This window comes from Meriones unguiculatus, chromosome 2 (genome assembly GCF_030254825.1).
Source record: "Meriones unguiculatus strain TT.TT164.6M chromosome 2, Bangor_MerUng_6.1, whole genome shotgun sequence".
NCBI lineage: Eukaryota > Metazoa > Chordata > Mammalia > Rodentia > Muridae > Meriones > Meriones unguiculatus.
The window spans coordinates 32,149-54,277 of record NC_083350.1 but is presented as its reverse complement, the minus strand read 5'-3'; the positions used below and the strand labels follow the sequence as shown (position 1 = coordinate 54,277).

General features: G+C 36.9%; 1 protein-coding gene and 1 non-coding gene across 3 annotated transcripts in view; both read left to right on the top strand.

Annotated features, from left to right (window-relative positions):
* Tmx3 (thioredoxin related transmembrane protein 3) overlaps window positions 1–20,766 on the top strand; it is a 42,650-nt gene extending 21,884 nt beyond the window's left edge. The window contains exons 10-17 of one of the 2 annotated variants that reach the window (XR_009589721.1): window positions 723–821; window positions 2,597–2,654; window positions 2,804–2,857; window positions 3,937–3,993; window positions 11,838–11,967; window positions 14,028–14,096; window positions 15,639–18,351; window positions 19,202–20,766. Coding sequence is in view for 1 of the 2 variants with exons in the window: in XM_060376953.1 (XP_060232936.1) it covers window positions 723–821; window positions 2,597–2,654; window positions 2,804–2,857; window positions 3,937–3,993; window positions 11,838–11,967; window positions 14,028–14,096; window positions 15,639–15,896 (725 nt within the window). In the remaining variant the exon portion in view is untranslated. Of the gene's footprint in view, window positions 1–722; window positions 822–2,596; window positions 2,655–2,803; window positions 2,858–3,936; window positions 3,994–11,837; window positions 11,968–14,027; window positions 14,097–15,638; window positions 18,535–19,201 lie in introns of those variants that run through there. The other variant, XM_060376953.1, reaches the window with a different exon arrangement.
* Window positions 2,269–2,375, top strand: LOC132652682 (U6 spliceosomal RNA). The gene has a single exon (XR_009590259.1). It is a non-coding gene; the product is annotated as a U6 spliceosomal RNA (small nuclear RNA).
* Window positions 20,767–22,129: the final 1,363 nt, after the last annotated feature.

Here is a 22,129-nt window from a genome sequence, read left to right as displayed (position 1 = left end):
ATACTATTATAGGAATATTTTTTCTAAAGAGTTTTAAATTTATCATGTTGTATAATCTTTAGGAAATTTGCTGTTGGCATGGAATGAAGATTCTGATCCAGTAATCAACTTGTAGTTTTAAATTCAGTGTTCTAATTTCTAAATCTAGCTCTATTTGAAAATTGGCACTTATTCTATAGGTTTGATTGCTTAAAAAGTTTATTTGGACCTTTACTTTCAGTGTTCTCTTCATGCATTGTCATGTTTCCAAAAGCATTTAAGAACTATATTTTTAATCAGGCAAAGAAATTACAGTACAAATTACCTGCAGTGATAGGGACCAGGTAACACCTTCAGCAGGCTGTCATTGTAGGGGCATATGTTTTCATTTGATCATTTTGTCACTATCTTTTCAGTTTTGTTTTTCAAATGAATATTCAGGTTATAATAACTGTTTGCTATAGTTCTTTTTAAACATATAAATGGACTTTCTCAGCATGTTGCAAAAAATATTCAGTTTTGATTTGGGGCATTTTAATTACTTTTTTATTTGAATTATTCTTTGCTAATTTTAGTGATGCTATAGTAAATAATTGATTTGTTCATTAATCCTTTTCTAAACTACCTAAAAACCAGCTTAAGGTTTTATAATTATAATACTGTGTTAGGTATTAATTACTTTGCTGGATTGAGACATTACAGCCATCTTTTATTCTGATGTATTTTGTTTGCTTTGTTTCAAGAGTATGAAGATGGCGATCTGTCCTCATGGATCAGCAGGGAGCGGTTTCAGAACTACCTTACTATGGATGGCTTCCTTTTATATGAACTTGGAGAGACAGGTAACAAGCATATGGCCATTCCTTTTCATTTCAGAAATTTTCTTTAATTGAATGTTTATTTACTGGTTCTTTTGGAACTGCATTTCCTAATTAAAGTAGACTTATGTTTGCTGGTCCTGCTTTCTAAGAGCTGAGACTTATAATACCACAGATATATACTTTGATATGAGGATCTGTATAGATAAAGAAGGTCTACTAACAAGCAATGGTGATGATAAAGACAAGGAGCCTAGATGATGCAGGAATGCAGGAAAACAAAACCAAACAACCAAACCAAAAACCATGAAGCTTCAAGTTAAAGTGAAGCCTTCTCACAGTCTTCTCACTGTTAACTTGTGAGAGGAAATCAGTCATATTATTCATTTCTTAAGGTCATATGATAGAAAATGACAGAACAGGAAAATAAATAGAAATATATAAAAGTTAACTACACATAGAAAGTTTAAAAGTTATAAGAAGCTTACTTTTTTAGATGAATATTGTATAAACTTAGAAAGAATTAAAAGTATGACATCTGTGTTATTACTGCATGTGTTTGCTCTCAGTTTCATGACCATGGAATAGAAATGCAGCTATAGGGAAAAGGCATTTGAAAGTTAAATAAAAACAATAAAAATTAAGCATAGTATATGAATAGTATATGAAATAATTTCAAAAAATAAAATAATTATTATAGGCTGATGTTTTCAACAAAAAGCTAACAGTTAGTTGAGATTATATAGATGTATTAGAAATGTATTATGCAGGGTGAGACTAGGAAAAGCATCAAATTAATGTTCAGTGATACTAATTTTTTAACTTAATCCTACATTTGTGTTCCTTCCCCAAAGTGAAATAATTCCCCAGTATGTTTAGGTATATAAATTCATTCAACTTTCCTCATAAGTCTGAAATGGGAGTCTCCTGAAGTTCAGTTACATAGGTAGTAAACAGTGGTGTCTCATGTTTGTTCTCCCAGGGCTTGGTACAATTCTGAGAACATAGCATCTTCAGCCCACATCAGCACCACCAGAACACTGCTGTTCTGTTATTGCATCATTCTGTCCTCCTGAACATTATCAGTAGGCATGTAATTTACTGTTTTACTTACACTTCCAGAACAGTGTGTCACTCAATTTGATTCTATATGCCATTACTAATGAAATTATAACAGGAAATGGCTATGCAAAAAATATTTCCTTAGTATTATAAACTACTGTTTTTTTGTTTATTTGTTTTTGTTTTTTTATCAACAACAATTTTTAGTAAACCTTTAAAAATCTGTCTTTATGGTGTAGTTTTTGAAAGAATACTTTGTTGGGCTGTTGGGTGCATAAAACAATTTTAGTAGAGAAATCATAACAAATTTATTATTATTTACCTCCTAGAGGTAGAAGAAATGTATCATTTGCAGTTGACTAATTCACTGGTCCATAACTGCAAATATTGTATTGTATCATAATATGTTGTACTCGCTTTGGCAGCACATATACTAAAATTGGAACGATACAGAGAAGATTAGCATGGCCCCTGCGAAAGGATGACACGCAAATTCATGAATCGTTCCATATCTTTAATTGATCTGTGTTTGTGAAAATTTAATTGTAACAAAAAAATTAAAAGCATAATATGTTGGCTTAATTTTGTGTAACATGTAAATAATAATTGGATTTAAATAAAGTCTAGCAACATATTCTGAAAGTTCCCAGTTACAGCAGACTTAATATTTGACATGTGTAATGTGCGTTATGTCATTCTCAGTTCAAGGAAATGAAAGATATTATTCTTAATTTCAGGAAAGCTTGTGGCCATTGCAATTATTGATGAGAAAAACACATCACTTGAGCATACCAGGTATAGTTGCTTTGAAACAGATTTAAGCTTCAAATGTCATCTAGATCAGCTTTGTGTAGTCTCCATAGAGTGTCTTGCAGATGTTATAACGGGATAATTAAACTTTTTCATTGAAGAGGTGAAATATTTATATATTTGTTCTTCTACAGATTAAAGTCGATTATTCAGGAGGTTGCTAGAGATTTCAGAGACCATTTCCATAGGTATGTGCATGTGTTCTGAAAGGGTGTCTTTGTTTAATTTGGCATTACAGTGCAGTAAATAAAAAGTAGTAAGCTAAGTTGAATATCCCTAATCTCTAAAATTTAAATCTGACATCTGAGGTGTATAGGCTCTGACATGACAGTAAGTAGAAAATTCCACGCCTGCTTTCCCATGATAGTAGTTAGAACACAAAGTCCCTTTTAAAGAATTTTGTGAAATTTCCTTCAGTATATATGGATAAGGTATATATGAAGGAAAAAATGCTGTACTTAACATTTGGGTCCCTGCCCTAGGGAGTTCATTGTTTATGTGCAAAACTTTCAGAAATGTCATGGCCCCAGGCTTTTCAGATAAGAGAGTCCATATGTTATACTTTGAAAGGTGAATCAAGAATTGAATGACCTGGAGCTTCTGGTCAGCATGAAGATATATCCATGCCACATCTTACAAGTTAGAGAAGGACCCATTTCTGCTTCCTGAGAGTATTTGACATGTATTTTTATGGTAGGAAAATATGCACAAAAATTTGCTAATTAGAAACAATTTAAATGAACAGTCATATGCCTGGTAAGTCATTGTAGCAAAAACTCAAAATAATTAATGGAATGTAAAATTTTACTTGGGAATAAGAATTTTTGCTGTATTTCAAATTTTTGTGCTTGTTGCTACTATCAAAAACAGCAATAGAAACTTACAGGATTTATTATTTTCATATTTCAAATTTACCAAAACTTCATTGTACAATTCTCATGGTTCGTAGTAGCTGACCTTTTCTGAGTGATCCTGTTTCACAGTAAATCAGCTTTCCTTAAATCTATTTTACTTGTAGCACATTTCTTTCCCTGCCTTTAAACATGTATAATGAGGTGAAATATCCAGGGTTTGTTGTTGTTGCTTGTGTAATTTGCTTATCAAAACCCAGTAGAACACACTGTTATGTACATATAGGGATTTCCATGTTCAGTATTGAAAGTTTTTGTACTTACCAAGTTTTGGTTTATGCTGTGTACCTTTTTTCTTTTAATCTAATATTGAGGTCTTTTTCTTCTTTTTCTTTGTTGTTGCTTGTGTCTTACAGAGATTTTCAGTTTGGCCATATGGATGGAAATGACTATATAAACACCTTGCTTATGGAGTAAGTAAAGTATTGATGGTTTTGCTAGTAATTTTTTTCCACTTTGATATTTTTAATTTTGAGAAATGGGGAGCAACTTAATTAGCTAGAAAAAACGCACTTGTCATTTTCTGATGCTGACGTTCTCTCATTAAATGTCTTATAAATTGTGTATTTTGAATTTATTGAGATTTAATTCTCTTTACTATAGATTATTTCCCACTTCAACATTATAACTTACAATGTTCTCAAATCATTCTACAATGTGTATATTTGTAGTTTTTCATAATACATACTTTAATAGGTAATTGTGGTCTCATAAGGTTGCTCTCCGGTAGAGGCACTTGCTCACAGGCCTGACAACTTGAGTTTGATCCCTGTATGCTACAAGTTGACAGGAGAGCCCCAATTTCTGAGAGTTGGCTGGCTTCCACATACAATTATTGAAGATACTTGAAGTAATTGACACTAGTATCTTTTCTTTTTTTTAATTTATTGATTTATTCACTTTACATTCCAATCATAGCCCCCCTCCTCCTCTCCTCTTAATATCACCCTTCCCTCCTTCTTCCCCCTTCCCCCTCCCCTGTTCCTCAGAAAATGGTAGCTTCACCAGCAACAACAACCTTCTCCAGTTCATCAAGTTGCATTAGGACTGAACGTATCCTCTTCCCCTATGTACTGGTGAGGCAGCCCCACCATGGGGAATTGATCAAAAAGCAGGCAATAGAACCCATGTCAGAGAACGAACCCGCTCCCTTAACTAGGGAACCCACATGAAGCCTGAGCTTCCCATCTGCTACATCTGTCCAGTCCATGCATATCTTTTGTTGGGTGCTTCAGTCTTCACAAGCCCCTCTGGGCCCTGGTTAGTTGGCTCTGTTGGTATTCTTGTGGAGCTCCTCTCATTTTCTGGTCCTTCTGTCCTCCCACCCCCAACTTTTCTACAAGACTCCCTGTGCTTCACCCAGGCTGTGAGACTCAGCATCTGTTTTGATCTCCTGCTGGCTGGAGCCTCTCATAAGACAGTTATGCTAGGCTCCAATGTGCAAGCATAGCAGGATATCATTAATAGTGTCAGGGGTTGCTCTCTCCCATGGGGTGAGTTTCAGGTTGGGCCAGGCATTGCAATCTCTGTTCCATCGTTATCCCTGAACAACTTATAGGCAGGGTAAATTTGGGGTTGAAGTTATTGTGGCTGGGTTGGTGTTCCCCTCCCTCCATTAGGAGTCCTGTTTCGTTACAGAGTATTTATTTCAAATTCAAAAATACATTGACTTTCATTTAAATGTAGAATGAATTTTAATTGCTTTTACCCCCATTCTCTCCCTTTCTCACCCACATTTCCCTCTGAAACACTTCTTTTTTTAATTTTAATTTTTTATATTAATTACAGTTTATTCACTTTGTATCCCAGCTGTAGCCCCCTCCCTCATTCCTTATCAATCCCACCCTCCCTCCCTCATCTCCTCCCATACCCGTTCCCAAATCCACTGATAGGGGAGGTCCTCCTCCCCCTCCATCTGACCCTGGCCTATCAGGTCTCATCAGGACTGGCTGCATTGTCTTTCTCTGTGGCCTGGTAAAGCTGCTCCCCCATCAGGGTGAGGTGATCAAAGAGCCTGCCACTGAGTTCATGTCAGAGACAGTCTCTGTTCCCCTTCAGGGAACCCACTTGGATACTAAGCTGCCATGGGCTACATCTGTTCAGGGGTTCTAGGTTATCTCCATGCATGGTCCTTGGTTGGAGTATCAGTCTTAGGAAAGACCCCTGGGCCCATTTTTCTTGTATTTCTTACTCTCCTTGTGGATCTCCTGTCCCCTCCGGGTCTTACTACCTCCCTCTTCTTTCATAAGCTTCCCTGCACTCTGCCCAAAGTTTGGCTATGAGTTTTAGCATCTGCTTTGATATGCTATTGGTGTCAAAGAGTCTTTCAGAGGTCCTCTGTGGTAGGCTCCTGTCCTGATCTCTGTTTTTTCCCTCTTCTGATGTCTATCCCATTTGCCTTTTGGAGTGAGGATTGCTCTTCTTATCCAGGGTTGTCCTTGATTAGCTTCTTTAGGTGTGCAGATTTTAGTATGTTTATTCTATATTCTATGTCTGATATCCACTTATAAGTGAGTATATACCATGTGTGTCTTTCTGCTTCTAAGATACCTCACTCAGGATGAGATCCCACCATTTTCCTGCAGATTCCATGATCTTGTTTTTAATTGATGAGTAGTATTCCATTGTGTAAATGTACCAAAATTTCTGTATCCATTCCTCAGTTGAGGAACATCTAGGTTATTTCCAGATTCTGGCTATTATGAATAGAGCTGCTATGAACATGGTTGAGCAAATGCCCTGGTTGTGTACTTGAGCATCTTTTGTATAATTGCCTAGGAGTAGTATAGTTGGATCTTAAAGATCCAACTATATTGGATCCTAATTGTCTGGAGAAAGCACCAGATTAATTTTAAAAATGGTTGTACATGTTTATATTCCTACCAGCAATGGAGTAGGGTTCTCCTTTCTCTACATCCTCTCCAACATGTATTGTCACTTGAGTTTTTTATATTGGCCATTCTCATGGGTGTAAGGTGAAATCTCAGGGTCATTTTGATTTGCATTTCCCTGACGATTGAGGGCATTGAACATTCCTGTGTTTTTCTGCCATTCTATATTCCTCTACAGAGAATTCTCTGTTTAGCTCTGTACCCCATTTTTTAATTGGATTATTTGATTTATTGCTTTTTAACTTCTTGAGTTCTTCATATATTCTAGATACTAGCCCTCTGTCAGATATAGGGTTGGTGAAGATCCTTTCCCAGTCTGTAAGCTGTCGTTCTGAGGACAGTGTCCTTTACTTTACAGAAGCTTTTCAGTTTCATGAGGTCCCATTTATTGATTCTTGATCTTAGAGCCTGTGCTGTTAGTGTTCTGTTCAGGAGGTTGAACAGAACACTATGCCAATGACTTCCAGGCTCTCTTTGATCCACTTGTACTTTAGTTTTGTGCAGGGTGATAAATATGGATCTATTTGCATTTTTCTACATATAGACATCCAGTTGGACCAGCACCATTTGTTGAAGATGCTGTCTCTTTCCCATTGTATGCTTTTTTGTTTTTCCATTGTATGGTTTTTCATTTCTTCCTTGACCAAGTTGTCATTGAGTATAGAGTTGCTTAGTTTCCATGTGTGTAGGCTTTTTGCTATTTCTGCTGTTGTTGAGGTCCAGTTTTAGGCCATGGTGGTCTGAAAGGATACAGGGATTTTTTTTTTTCTTTTATCTATTGAGGCTTGCTTTGTGCCCAATTATATGGTCAATTTTTAGGAATGTTCCATGAGGTGCTGACAAAAAGGTATACTCATTTGAGTTTGGGTGAAAAGTTCTGTAGACATCTATTAGGTCCATTTGATTCAGGACCTCTAAAAGTGTCATTATTTCCCTATTTAGCTTCTTTACTCTGAGGTAGTATTTATCTTTGTTGCAGAGGTGTGTTTCTTGAATGCAACAGAATGTTGGATCCTGTTTCTGCAACCATTCTGTTAGTCTGTCTTTTTATTGGAAAATAGAGTCTGTTGATGTTCATAGATAATAGTGAGCAATGAATGTTATTTTCTTTTATTGTGTAGTTGGTGGAGTTACTGTGTGCCTATGCTTGTTTTCTTTTAATATTTTTTGTGAAGCTATCTATATCCTGTGTAGTTGTTTTCATTGGATTGGAGTTTTCCTTCTAGTATCTTCTGTAGGGCTGAGTTGCTGTGTAGATATTGTTTAAATTTAGTTTTATCATGGAATATTTTGTTTTCTCCATCTATGTTGATTGGAAGCTTTGCTGGGTATGGTAGTCTGGGTTAGCATCTGTGGTCCCTTAAAGTCTGCATGATGTCTGCCCAGGCCCTTCTGGTTTTCCTAGTTTCTGTTGAGAAGTCTGGTGTGATTCTGATAGATCTACCTTTATATTACTTGGCCTTTTTCCCTTGATGCTTTTAATATTTTTTCTTTGTTCTGTAGATTTAGTGTTTTGACTATTATGTGATATGAACTGTTTCTTTTCTGGTCTAGTCTATTTGGTGTTCTGTAGGCCTCTTGTATGTTTATGGACATCTCTTTAAGTTGGGAAAATTTTCTTCTATGATTTTCTTGAAAATATTTTCTGGACCTTGGAGCCTGGAATCTTCTTTTTTATCTATTCCTATTATTCTTAGATTTTGTCTTTTCATGGCATCCTTGATTTCTTGGATGTTTGGTGTTTGGAACTTTGCCGATTTTACTTTTTTTTTTTTAGAGAATTATCAATTTCTGCAAGTGTATATTTAGTACCTGAGATTCCCTCTTCCATCTCTTGTATTCTATTGGTGATGCTTACATTTGTGGTTCCTGATCTTTAAGTTCTGCAGCGCCAGGGTTTTCTCTGTTTGTATTTTCTTTATTGATTCTAATTCTGTTTTCATGTCTTGCACCATTTCCTTCTTCTATTTGAATGTGGATTCCTGTCTTTCCATGCCATTAATTGTGCCTCTGCCCATGTCTCTATTTGTTTGACTGTAGTTACCTGTACTTCTTTGAGAGCTTTGTTTGTTTCCAGTTTATGTGTTTCTAATAACTGGATAAGCATAGCTTTAAAATAATTTTCTTGTGTTTCAAAATATCCATTGATTTTTGGGGTTGCTGGTGAAGCCATGATGTCCTGATTTTTGTTGGATGTGTTCTTACGCCAACCTCTAGACATCACTTATCCATTATCTTCACTGTTTGTTCCTAGAGTCTGTACTTCAGACTGGGTCTTTTTCTGGTTCTGGTGTCAGGGAAAATGAGAGAGGTCCACAGGTTTGAGAGTGTGTGTTGGTATTTCAGCTGTAGCTAAGGGAGGAAGGTCGCGGTGAAGGTGCACAAGTGGAGGTGAGCAAGTGCGGGTGTGTGGAAGTGCGTGGAAGTGTGCCTTGAAGGACAGGGTGCTAGAGAGTGTAGATGCCTAGAATGTGGTTTGGGAGGGTGCAGGCACAGGAGTGGTTGTGGGCTCTGGTGCTGTTCACAGGCACAATGCGCATACGTAGGTTCCCTGAAAACCTCAGTGACCAACAAGCCTGTCATACTGTCCTCCTGGTATTCAGATCTGTGTGGGCTCCAGTAATTGTTTGCCTAGACTCCACTGGTAGACCCACAGAACAGGGGCTTCAGTGTTGAGAATTCTGTCTCAAGAATGCCTACGTTGCCCACAGTGGGGCTGTGGGTGGGAGGGATCTGATGCCTGGCTGATAGCGTAGAGGGACCCTGGATCTGGGGCTCTCCATGCACTCACTTGAAGGTGCACTCACTCTCTACCAGGCCGAATCGGAAAGCACAGGGGTTCCCCCTGTTCTCTACTCTCGGATTTATGTCTGCCTGAGCAAATGAGAGTGTGGGAGATCCATCAGCTCAGTGGTGCTACAGCCACAGAACTGGAATGCTAGTACAGTGGCCTGCTGGAAGTCCAGCCATAGCCACAGAACTGGGAGGCCAGTACAGATTCCTGCTGGGAGGCCCTGGGGTGCCCATGCAGCTTTCCACAGACGTGGGTGGACCGTACAGCCTGCCACCCACCACTGAGGAACTGGCAGGCTAGTACAGTTACTGTCTGGGAGGTCCTGGGGAGCCTGTTCAGCTGCTCATGGACTCAGGACACAGGAGGCCAGTACAGCTGGAAGCCCAGGCCTGCCTTCTCTGTTTCAGTTATGGAGGTAGGGAGTTCTGTCCTAGGAGCACGGGCACTGTGGCCTGCCTCTGCTGAGGAGGGAGGACCATCAAGGAGAAGTGCAGAGGGATTGAATATTCATGACTCTCAGTCCCTGGAGAAGTCCATGGTGACCTGGATCTAAATGGTCACAGCTCATGGGTTGTCCCCTCTCTCCCAGGAAGCCTCAGTGTTGATGTTTTGGCTTCAGCTGCCCCTCCACTCACCGATTTCTGAGTTTTGGAATCTCTGTCCCTCAGATACAGTGCACGCTGGTTGCCGCCATCTTGGATTCCCCCCCCCCGAAACACTTCTGCCCAAGAAGTCTGACCCAACTTAACTTGAGTTGTTTGTATGAACACGTGATAGGTTGTTGACTGCAGCATTAGTAACATCATTGAAGAAAATGATGACCTTACCCAACAGCTATTAATTGCCAGTAATCACACAGGAAGGGATAGAACCTCATAGGCCCCTCCCTCATGCATGATGAAATGCATGCATGAAACCCAGTCTCATGTGGGGCTTGTGCAGATAACCATAGCTGCTGTGAGTTCATAATTGCAACAGCTGTGCTGTGTGCAAAAGTCATCTTTATGCTGCACATGTTCCTCTAGCGCATATATTTTTGTATTTCCACTTCCATCCCCTTTCCACGTTGTTCCCCAAATGGCGCTAAGGTTTTACTAACTAAAAAAGAAAAAGAAAAAGGAAAAACAATTGTTTATATATTTCCTATTGCCCATAGAACACGTATTTTTTATAGAAGTTGTAAGCTTGATCTTGTATAAACCTAAGAGGAAAGATGTTCTGTATACTCTTATACAAGAGGTTATCCTATAATAGAAATACAGTTGTTTTTTTTTTTGTTTGTTTGTTTGTTTGTTTGTTTGTTGTAAAATACATTTTAGGGATTTTGATAAGACTGTTTCTTAAGTTTTTTGTAGTGAGTAGATAGATTCATTAAAAAATATATATATTTTTGCAACATCCCACAACAGTTTTGTTTCAGTAACTAACATCATAAGTCAAGGAGATAGTATCCAGCAGTAGATAAACATTTAATACATAGTTTAATCAATTATGAGAGAGTAGAAGATCTGAACTCAAATTATAATCACAAGCTCATAGTCTGCTTAAGTTGTTAGGTTTGAAGGGTATGTCACTTTTTTGTCTCGAAAAATACCTGAGGGAAATATTTTAAAGGAGGTAAAATTTATTTTGGTTTATAGGTCTCAGTCTTTGTGGGTTCCATTGCTTTTAGTCTAAATGAGACAGATCATTCATGGCAGCAGGAATGTGTAGCTGATACTCCTCACCTTCAGTGACCAAGAAGTAAAAGTAGAGGAAGAGAAAAGGAAGCAAGATCAACCATCAAGGGCATGTTGCCAGTGACTTGGTATATCTAACTAGGCTTAACTGTTGATTCTCTTGTCTACAAAGATAATATCACTATCTGGGGACCAAGCCTTCCACATATGAGCCTGTCCAGGCCATTTCATATTCAAGCCATAACAACAGGGCTTTATGTGCTAGGATATGATCCGTTTTGATAAATGTTTAAGTATATTGGAAAATACATATATTCTGTTGTTGGGTAGAATGATAGAAGAATACAGAAAATTTACAATACTGTTTATTCAACATGTATATGTTTACTTAATATATACAAGGTACCTTTCTAAATGTTTAGCTTGAATTTTCTCATGTAATTGTGCAGTAAGTTAGGTATTTCTGGTTTCCATATTTTATAAGAGAAAAGCTTTACATGTAAAGCTAAAATTCTTGACTAACATAGTGCAGTGTTAAGAGAAAGCTTCAGATTCAAACAGTGTGGTTCCAGAGATCATCCTTTTACCTACCATCTGAGGTATGTTACATGTTATTAGTATTCTGTATAGTACTGTGCAGAAATTTATACTTTACACAGCACAACTTTTATATTTAATTACTGTTATTCAGGTGTTGATTTTTATAATATTTTTATACAGTCTTGTCTAATGGTAAGTTTATTGCGAACTTTGAAAGGTTCCTTTTGACAACAGAGTTAAAAGTATTAAAAATCTCTTTTCTTCTCTAACTAGCTACTAAGATGTAAATGAGCACTAGGGTATTTGTTATTGCTGTGCTTAATATAAATTTTGACTTCTTTTTTTCTTTCTAGTGAATTGACAGTCCCAACCATAGTCGTACTGAATACTTCAAACCAACAGTACTTTTTGCTGGATAGATATATTAAGGATGCCAATGACATGGTCCAGTTCATTAACAGCATTTTGGATGGTACAGTACCTGTAAGTAGTTCAGATCCATTTCAAAAGGATGAAGGGGTGAAGGCAGAAGAGGAACTAACATTTCTTTACTTTGATCCTGAAAAAGAATAGGTATTCTTTGCCTGGGGGGGGAGAGGGAATCAGCTTCCACCACTGCTTTCTCCTTGCTCATTGAGTTAGCCTATTAGAAAGTTCTTGTGTTGCAGAGGCTCACAGGGACAAATGTCCGTCAAAGAGTTATTTGGGACACCTTTGCTTGTCACAGTGATGGGAATGTTGTTCTTAGCCTCTAGTGTTAGACTAGAGATATTAAGAGGTTTGTGACCCAGAATAAGGATTTTCAGAGAATTTCCTGGCACTTAATACCCCCTGGGGTCAGTTGAATTAAGGACAACCGAATTAAGTTACCAAAAATGGTTTTCTACAAAAAGCCATGAAAACCATCAGTTTTTTAAAGCATTAAGAATGCTTTTTAACTTGTTTGTTAGCATATTCATAACACACAGCATTTTTCATTATATGCACTGATGCAATTGTTTAATGTTCAAGCAATTCAACTGTACATCAATCATGAGTTGCTACATGCCCACTTATTCCATCTCAATAGTATCCAAATACCAGAAGATTCAAATATGGGAAGTTTGTTAAGGAAAGGAAATTTCTATTTATATTGACCTAGGGCAGTTTGACACCTTCATCTCAGCTACAATGTGCGTCCCCCATCTTCACAGTGAGAAGACACACTCCAGTGCTTGAGCAGCAGTCAGATGGCTACTGCCAATGTTTGCTCCTGTGTTTTGGCCTGTGAATATAAATGAAGTCGTAAAGACCTGGGGCTCTAGGCAACTGTGCTATGAAGCTTCCCTTTCAACTACAGGCCATATAACTCCCATAAAATAAATGTTATTTCTCAGACATTCTTGATAAAAGAACTTATAAAAATCAAATTGATCATTGTAAATTTGTACTTACTTATATACTTACCATTGTACTATAAACATAATTTTCAGCCTACTTGATTAAAGATTTACAAAGCAAAAAGCTATAAATATAGAGAAAATATAAATGTTCTTTTTTTGTTTTTAAACCTTACTGTAGTATATAAAAATCAATTTAATAAAATTTGATATAAAAAAAAGAAATGTATTGAGAATCAGAGATCCCGCAAAGAGATCTAAAGATAATGTGAAAAATTGTCATGAAGACTACATGATCTTAATTTTCTTTTTGTTCTTTTTGTTACTGTAAATCTCAAACTAATATTTCTCAAACTATGCCATAACTCATTAACAGTCATGTTAATATGCTCAGGTGGAGATCAGGTGTGACCAGCACGCATCTTAAATCAGTAAAAAAAAAAAAAAAGTAAGGGTCTTTGTTGCCTAAATGATAATTTAATTACTGTTTTTTTGTTTTTTTTTTTTTTTACATTTTTGTTTCATTTTTACACAAATTTTGAAAAACCAACATGGGTTGAAGTTAATAAGTTTGGGAAACTCCCTTAGTCACATAGTAGCAATATGGTATTGTGTAGAAATGGTGTTTTGATTGAAAGAAACTCAGTTGTAGTGGTTGAGAACCCTTTTGTTTGTGATTTAGTGAAACCTGATCAGACTTTTATAACAGAAATTTCATTGGTCCTATAGCTTAGAAATTCAAAGAATGGGCCAGATTTCTGAGATAGCTAGATACCAGGGTTTGATATCCCCAGGAACTTTTCTCTGCACTTCTCTCAGCACTCCCTGTAGAGCTCCATCTGCATGAGGATGTTCCTACTTAGTAGGAAAGTCTTCAGCTACACTGTGGCTCAGCAGCTGGAGAGACTCAGAGCTTGTACAAGCCTGGGAGGGTGAGCCACCTTCCAACAAGCCACGAGGATCATGATTTAAGGCAGAATGTTAACATGATAAGGTAGGAATATAGGACAAGGGGGAGATGTAAATATCTAACAATTTTGGGGGTTATGATGTGTTATGTTTTATAAGTCAGCTGTTTTTACCTACAGTTACATAATTATGTATATAACATAAGACTGAACTACTAGTATTTATATAACATGTTTTATTTTTATTAAATTGAAGGCCCAAGGAGGTGATAGTATTTTGCAGAGATTGAAAAGAATAATATTTGATGCCAAATCTACAATTGTGGTAAGTTCTGACATTTAATTTAGTATCTTCGATAACCGAAAAATTGAGGCTCTCAGTCTGCTATTTCCACTTGCCATCTTTCTTTAGTACTTTATTTCCTTAGATGGCAGACTTAAATAGTAGATTTAAAATGTGACAGTAACTCTCTAACAGTTCATTTGTTCATCCCAGCTGTCTTGCTAGCTGCTCCATGCCGCTTTTCATTTGGTTTATTTGTTTGTTTTGGTTTTTTGAGACAGGGGCTTTCTATGTAGCTTTAGCTGTGTGGACTCATTTTGTAGACAAGGTTGGCCTCAATATCCACCTGCCTCTGCCTCCCCAAGTGCTGTACCACCACGCTCCACTTTTTGGGTTCAAGGCCACCATGAAGATGTAGCTACCCTTCTTTATTGATAAGGAGTAAATTTAGGTAATCTCTAAAAAAAATTTTTTTTTAATTTAAGTAATCTGAATTATTCCACACATGGCATCCTTCTGTTTATCAGTCACATTCATTTTCCTGTTTCCGCCAAAATGGATTAGCCCCTTTGTATTTTATCCTCCAGCTACCCTCACTTTTACCCAGGTCCACACTTCCTCTCACCAGTCTTCAGCCCAGTCTTCATACCACTTACACAGTATTACAGCAGCCATCAGTTCTGAGTACTTTCTTTCCTTTTTCCAGTGATAACTCACCATCCTTCTGAATGAAGTACTTTCCTTACGGGCTTGTAAATATTGCTGACGTTTTCTAGGGTTGGGGTCAGTAGTCATACATTGTCTTGCTCTGCTTCTTTGTCACTCATCCTTAAATTTCCACCTCTTATTCTGTGAATCAATCCAAAATTATCTTTTTGTTCTCTGGATTCTTCCAGAGTAACATAGCCAACCCATGAAATACATCTTAGTGGTAAAACTGATTCAGTAAAGTTATTTTTCTGAGAACAGGAAATAGCCCATAACATGAAAGGAACTAGTAAATTAATGTGGCTTTACTAACAACCAGATGACCCAGATGTTAAAATGTCATGAGAAGATAATATGTATAGGGGTATAAATAGATGGCTCTGTAGTTAAGAGCTGGTAACTTTCACAGAGGACCCAGGTTCAGTTCCTAACTCACAACTTCCCTCCACGCTATGGGAGACCTGATATCCCTGGCCTCCAAGCACTTACACACATACAATGTAAATCTTTAAAAAATCAAAATAATAAGAGCGTTTATAAACTCTTTGTCAAAAAGAACCCCCAAGCAACTTCCTAGAGTTCGACACAGTAGACAGTAATCATCTAAGAGATGTTGCTAGAAAATATGAGAGAAAAAAAAAAAGTCTTTAAAATACTCAGGCAAGTTGATTCCTTTTCCTATTGCCAATACACATGTATGAGCATAAAGTTTTTATTTGTGGGGTCTTTAACATAGTTGGTATTGATCAAGTATTGACATTTATTCATTGAAACTGAGTTCAATAACATCAAGAGGAAATCTGTTGTGGCCTTAAATTTACATATGCTATTTATGTCAACGTTCCATTCAAGTGCAACTGAATTGTCTCCCCACAGTCTATATTCAAGAGCTCTCCAATTATGGGCTGCTTTCTCTTCGGCCTGCCACTGGGTGTCATCAGTATCATGTGCTATGGAATCTATACAGCTGACACAGATGGAGGCTATATAGAAGAGCGATATGAAGTGTCCAAAAGCGAAATGGAAAACCAGGAGCAAGTAGAAGAGAACAAAGAGCAGGAGTCCAGCGGTGGAGGGTCTCTAGTGTCTCCTGTGCAAGAGCCCAAGGATGTATTAGAAAAGAAGAAAGATTGAGACTTCACAGATAAAAAATATTTGATAGGACTTCAAATTATTAAAGAATATTTATTGAATTTAGAGATTTAATCATGATCTATTTACAGAAGAGAACATGTTCTTTGTATTTTGCTAATGACAACTGCATGAATTAAAGTAATCCTTCCATAAGTGGAAAGATGTTTGGAACAAAGAAATGAAGAGTTTGTCCAGAACAAAGCCAGATCATTGTATCAGCTACCTTCTAGATGCCCATTTTGTGCCCACTCCTCTGTGTGCATCTTTTATGACAAACTTGGACACAATATTAACTTGACCATTAATGTGGAAGATGTGTGTTTTGCAAAGAGAAATAGTACTTTCAACTACTATATCAATTCTCCTATATTTTGGATAAAATTTATATAAACAGATTAAGTCTTTAAAATTTAGACATTTTAAGAGAAACTCATAACTTTTCCATGTATCAAATTTAAGATTTGAGTTTAGAAGTAGTGATTTTATATATAGCATAGTGATTTTATTTTACTAGTTATTTTTAAAGGAGAAATGTTACTTTTTTACTTATACTCCATTGCATTATTATGATATTGGCATATGGTCCCATGAAGTGGGGGAAGAATCTTAAAGTTGACCTTCACAAAATGACCAATGTATGTGGGAGTGGTGGCTTCAGTCCCTGTTGTGGAGCACAGTATCCACCAGGAAGGAGAGGCCCTCTTAGTACATCTTGCTTTTAGCCAAAGCAGCCTAATGTTTTGTTTTGTTTTCATTTTTATTGTATAGCCTGACATTACTTCTAATATTTCTATTAAGGCATTCAGAAGTAATAGAAATTATGTTTTTAAGATATGTAAACTAATAATTTAAAATTTACTGCCACATCTCTATTGTGGGAGGCCGTAACAGGTCAGTGATATAATCAACATGTTAAACTCAGATGTTATGAACAGAGAGAGAGAGTTCCCTTCTCTAATTAGCCTCTCACCTTTGCTTCCTTGAGAATCATGACCTCTCATCTTTCTTCAGAATGCAGTCGTGCCTAAGAGTAGTTATTTTTTGATAATATGTTTATTACAGATCTGTTTGTTAATTTTGAGGCCTTCATTTTAGCTAATTTCAGAATTTTTATTAGGCAATGTTTAGGTCCTATTCTTTGAATACTTTAGTGTTTGCTTAAAGGATCCACTGAGCATTTATAGACATGGTTTGTAGTTTTAACACTGCAGTTGCTTGGGGCTTCTGCTTTGGTTACCAGGGGAGTTTCTGGTCTCTGATGCAATACTAATCAACACTGAACTGAAATTTGTATATCTGTAGAGCTAGAGAATTACTAATCATAATCTCTGTTCAATTTTTTTCGTATTCAAAAGAACCCATTTTTAATATTTAATCACCCATTGTTAACTTTATTGCTAATGGTATAAATATGTAGTTATAGGGAATTTCAGGGAAAAAAAAGGGTATTCTCAAATGGAAACTGGAGATAAGCACTGTTAAAAGTTACTGTGACCCAAGAGCTAGCCAATGAGTTCATGTCAGAGACAGCCCCTGTTCCCTTTACTAAGGAACCCACTTGGAGATTGAGCTGCCATGGGCTACATCTGTGTAGGGGTTCTAGGTTATCTTCATGTATGGTCCTTGGTTGGAGTATCAGTCTCAGAAAAGAACCCTGGGCCCATATTTTTTGGTTCTGTTGCTCTCCTTGTGGAAGCCCTGTCACTTTCAGGTCTTTCATCTCCCCCACCTTCTTTCATAGGATTCCCTGCACTCTGCCCAAAGTTTGGCTTTGAGTCTCAGCATCTGTTTTGATACCCTGCTGGGTAGAGTCTTTCAGAGGCCGTCTGTGGTGGCTCCTGTCCCGTTCCCTGTTTTTTCCCTCTTCCGATATCTATCCCATTTTCTGAATGAGGAATGATCATCTTACCCAGGGTCCTCCTTGCTTAGCTTCTTTAAATGTACAGATTTTAGTATGTTTGGGGGAGGCAGTCTTAACAGGCCTCAGAGGAAGACAGTGCAGCCAGACCTGATGAGACCTGATAGGCTAGTGTTAGATGGAAGGAGAGGAGGACCTCTCCTATCAGTGGACTGGGGGAGGGCCATGGGAGAAGAGGGAAGGGGCTACAGCTGGGATACAAAGTGAATAAATTGTAATACAAATTGCTGTGACAAGTAAATTCTTCCAAAGAATAAAGATGACTCTTTGTGAAGATTCATGGTAGTGTTCCCAATTGTCAAGCCTTTTTTTCAGGATAAAAGATCTGAATTACATATAGATTCCTCATTTATCATACTATATAGTAAAGAAGAGACATGAGGAAATAGAAAGTACCACTAATATATTTTACTGTTGTTCATCACTATCAAAAATTAATTATGTGTATTTTGTCTTGTCAGTCATCCCTTGTAAATAAGTTCTCAGTAGGAAAAAAGAATAAAGCACAGCTTTGCATCACCAAACAGAAGTGCAAAGGTAATTCTTTGTATTCTGCAAGACTTTTCTTTATGCAAAAATGCTTTGGATCTCTGTTGTGAAACAACTTTATATTGGTCCTCATATTTTATTTGTAATTTTAAAATGTGCATTTGGAAAAACAATGTGTATGTGGATTGTAAGTAAATAGGTTTTTTGTATTAAACTTTTACTTTTTACTTATTTCTTGAGGATATTTTTATTTTATTTGCATATTTTTATTTGTCAGATTGCTCACATACACATACAAACTAAAATTTGTTCATGTGCTTTTCTCCTCAATGTGTTATACTGAATACTGTTTGCTTCTCAGGAGAATGTATTTTAGAATCAAGATAGCTCTCTTAAAAATCTAGGAAAAAACTGATCTACTAATTTCCATGGGTAAATACCAACAACAGAATCCTTTCAGGAAATTGGAATTCTACCTTTCCTTTCAAGTGTAAAGTTCTGATTTCTGAAATTCAAAATTGTACCTCATCGGTGCTCAAGCAACACTGAAGAGTATTTCAGATAATGTGTGTGCTTAGCCCAGCACCCTCAGCACCTTTGTCCTGAAATAAGCTCCTTTTTGTTGGATTTATCAATATATTTGTAGTTTCTATTATTTGAAACTTGTTTGAGATTTATTAGATCTAGAGGTTTTGTTTTCTTCCTTACTCAAAGGACTTCTGAAACATGGTTTAGAAGTAATGTAAAAGATGCCAAATAAGTAAAAGTGATGGAAAGGTCTCTTGAAGAGCTAAAGCAATTGTGTGTGTTTTTTTCTGTTTACTCAGTTTTATTGCCCGAGATGTTTCTAATATTTTGACTTGGTAGCTCTTGATTTTAAGAAAATATTATTTTCCAGCATGCTGGAGGCAAGAAGCAGTTCTATGCAAGTTCAAGGCCAGCCTGCCTGGCCTACTGAGTGAGTTCCAGGACAGCCAGGGCTACACAGAGAAACCCTGTCTCAGGAAATTAATAATATTTTCATGATGTTTCATGATGAAATGAACAGGAAAAAAAATCACTCAACTATTCTTATGCAGAAATTGGTAAGTGTGAAATGTTAAGACCTAAGTGGCGGGACTGAGTTTGCCATTTTATTTTTACAAATATATTTTTCCTGAATGTGTCTGAGTCCCAATAATGAGCAGCAATAATAATAATAATAATAATAGGTAATTTTCTAGTTTGGACTAAGCTATAAAGGTTTTTGAAAATCTGTATTACTGCTAACGTGTAGAATTGTTATACTCTGCCTTATGACACCAATTAGAAACCTTTGTTTTTCTAATTAATTAAAAATATCATAACTGCTATCTTTAATATGTGTTTTTCAGAAGTTTGCCACATGATTAATCCTCTAACAAAATCAGAAGCTACAGCTAATATTCCACAAAATACTTTCCTTTTATTAAGACATAGCTTATTAATAATTACAGAAATTTTATAATTTAAATGTGCTTGGAAGTGAATTGTGGCATAATTCTTTATAGCCAAAACCCCAATATCCTTTTGTCTAATTTTAATTTTATAAAATCTGATATGTTTTTAAATATTTTTTAAAGGATACCTCAACTTTTCTACAAAATTTAAGAACTGGATTTGAACTTTGAATTAATAAAATATGATTCTGAATATTATATCCTGACCTCTCACTTTTGTTATCATTGAACAGAGAATTTAAAGCCTTTGGATTTTTTGGTGGGGGCACTTATTTGTATTTGATGTTTTAATTATTTCGACATAAATGAAGCGCATGCATCATGAAAACAAGTTTTATATAAATGTTAATTTTTATATTTCTTACATCAGAGAGGTATGTTTTCATGAAGTGGTGGGAAAAAGAGTAACAAGTCAGCACAAAATATCAACTTGCATTTGATTGCCAGGTTATGAGCAGAGACAGACTGCTCAGCTACAGGGAGGTACCCTGTGTTGGGTGAGTAGCTGGGGCATTGTCTGGATGCAACTCTGGCTTATGTTCTTGCTCCACTCTTGTGAAGTTTAGAAAAGCCAGTTAACCTCTTCCACTTCTGAATTACCCATGCCACCTATCTCTAGATTATGAAGGTTAGCTGAACCCATGGTACATAGCCACAATTCATTAACTGACAATTACTGTTTAACCCTAAAACTAAGTACAAATATTTAGGTTGTTACTTGTGAACATTCTGGGGTTTTTTTGTGCTTTTTAAATGAAAATGATCACACACAAAAAAATGTAACTAGCTAGTTATTGATTAACGTGTGAATATCTTAATTAGATTTATGTGTGAACTTTAGGCAGAGTTAGATGCAGGTGTGTCACTCAGTTACTTCTCCAGCACTATGCCTGCCTGCCTGCCACCATGCTCCCCATCATGATGGTGATGTCTTTTGAAGCTGTAAGCAAGCCCCTGATTAAATACTTTCTTTTATAAAAGTTGACGTGGTTGTATTGTTTCTTCACAGTAATGATAGCCCTAAGATAGTCTTCTTCTGCCTCTGTCTGGGAGAATACTTTAGACAGGTGAGTTGGGAAAGTGGGTTGAGAACAGCCGATTTCCATGCTGGGGTGCAAGCATTTGCTGAGTTTATGTAACATGATATTTGAATTGCTTTAGAAGAAAACTTGCTGAAATGACATTTTTCTTTCTTTGTGGAATAGTAGGAAAATAGTTTGCTATGTCAGAGTGGAAGGAAATATGTAATCTAAGTTGGACTGTGGGCTAGTGTGATGGAACCAGCTGTAGGTAATTCAGAACATGACGGAGAGAGTGGTGATTGAGAAATTACAGGTTAAGAGAGAGGGACAGAAAACTTAGGATAGTTTTGAGAGGGCTGTCAGTGCTGAAAGCACCAAGTTTATTTTCCAATTCCTTTTTAAAGACAAGACAAACACAGTTGACATTGATCCAAGGACAGGGTTCATAAAACATTTAAGCTTGTTTTCAAAGACCACATTCCTATAGGGCGGACATGGTCCAAGGTCTCACAGACAAGTTAAAGAAACTTGGCAAAACCTTCTGCTTATTTCTCTCTCAAGGTAAAGGCAGCACATTTTTTACTGAACAAAACAAGCTTGCCAGGCAAGCAGCTGTCCACAGCTTGAGAAAGAACTTCTGCTTCGGACACTAATGTCAAAAGTAATTGGTGGCTGGAGACATCGCTCCATGGTTAAGACTGGGATCATTCTGAGAACATACATAGTTCCAAAATATCTAGGTTCAATTCTCAACACATCATTGCTCACAACGTTCTGTAAGTCTAGTTCCAGAGGATTTGAAACCCTTTTCCGGTTTCTGCAGGTGCTACACACACGGTACACAAAGGTACATGTGGGTACACACTCATATGTTAAATAAAATTTTTAAAGTGACTTTTGCTTATCAGAACAATTACAACAAAGTGTTTTACACCTTGATTTTTATAATATACAAAAGTTGCAAAAATATACAAAGCAAATAAGTTAGTTCTTATTCCAGCAAAGAAAACAGGTATGATAACCATGCTACAGTCCACAGACCCAAAGAAGCTAAGTAACAAGGAGGACCCACAGGGTAACGCTTGAATCTCATGGAGAAGGGGAAACACAGTGCACAAGGGTGTGGAGGGAGTGTGGGAAGGAGTGGAGTGGTGATAGGAAGCAGGAGGGATTAAGTAGAGCGGGCAGAGTAGAGAGTATGGGGAGAGAGAACTGGAATAGAGAGCATCTCTGATACAAGCTAGAAAACTAGGACAATAGAGGCTCCTGGAAAACTTCTCCAGCCAGTGCAGCTCCCAATGGAGGGTTACCCCCAATTACTGATGA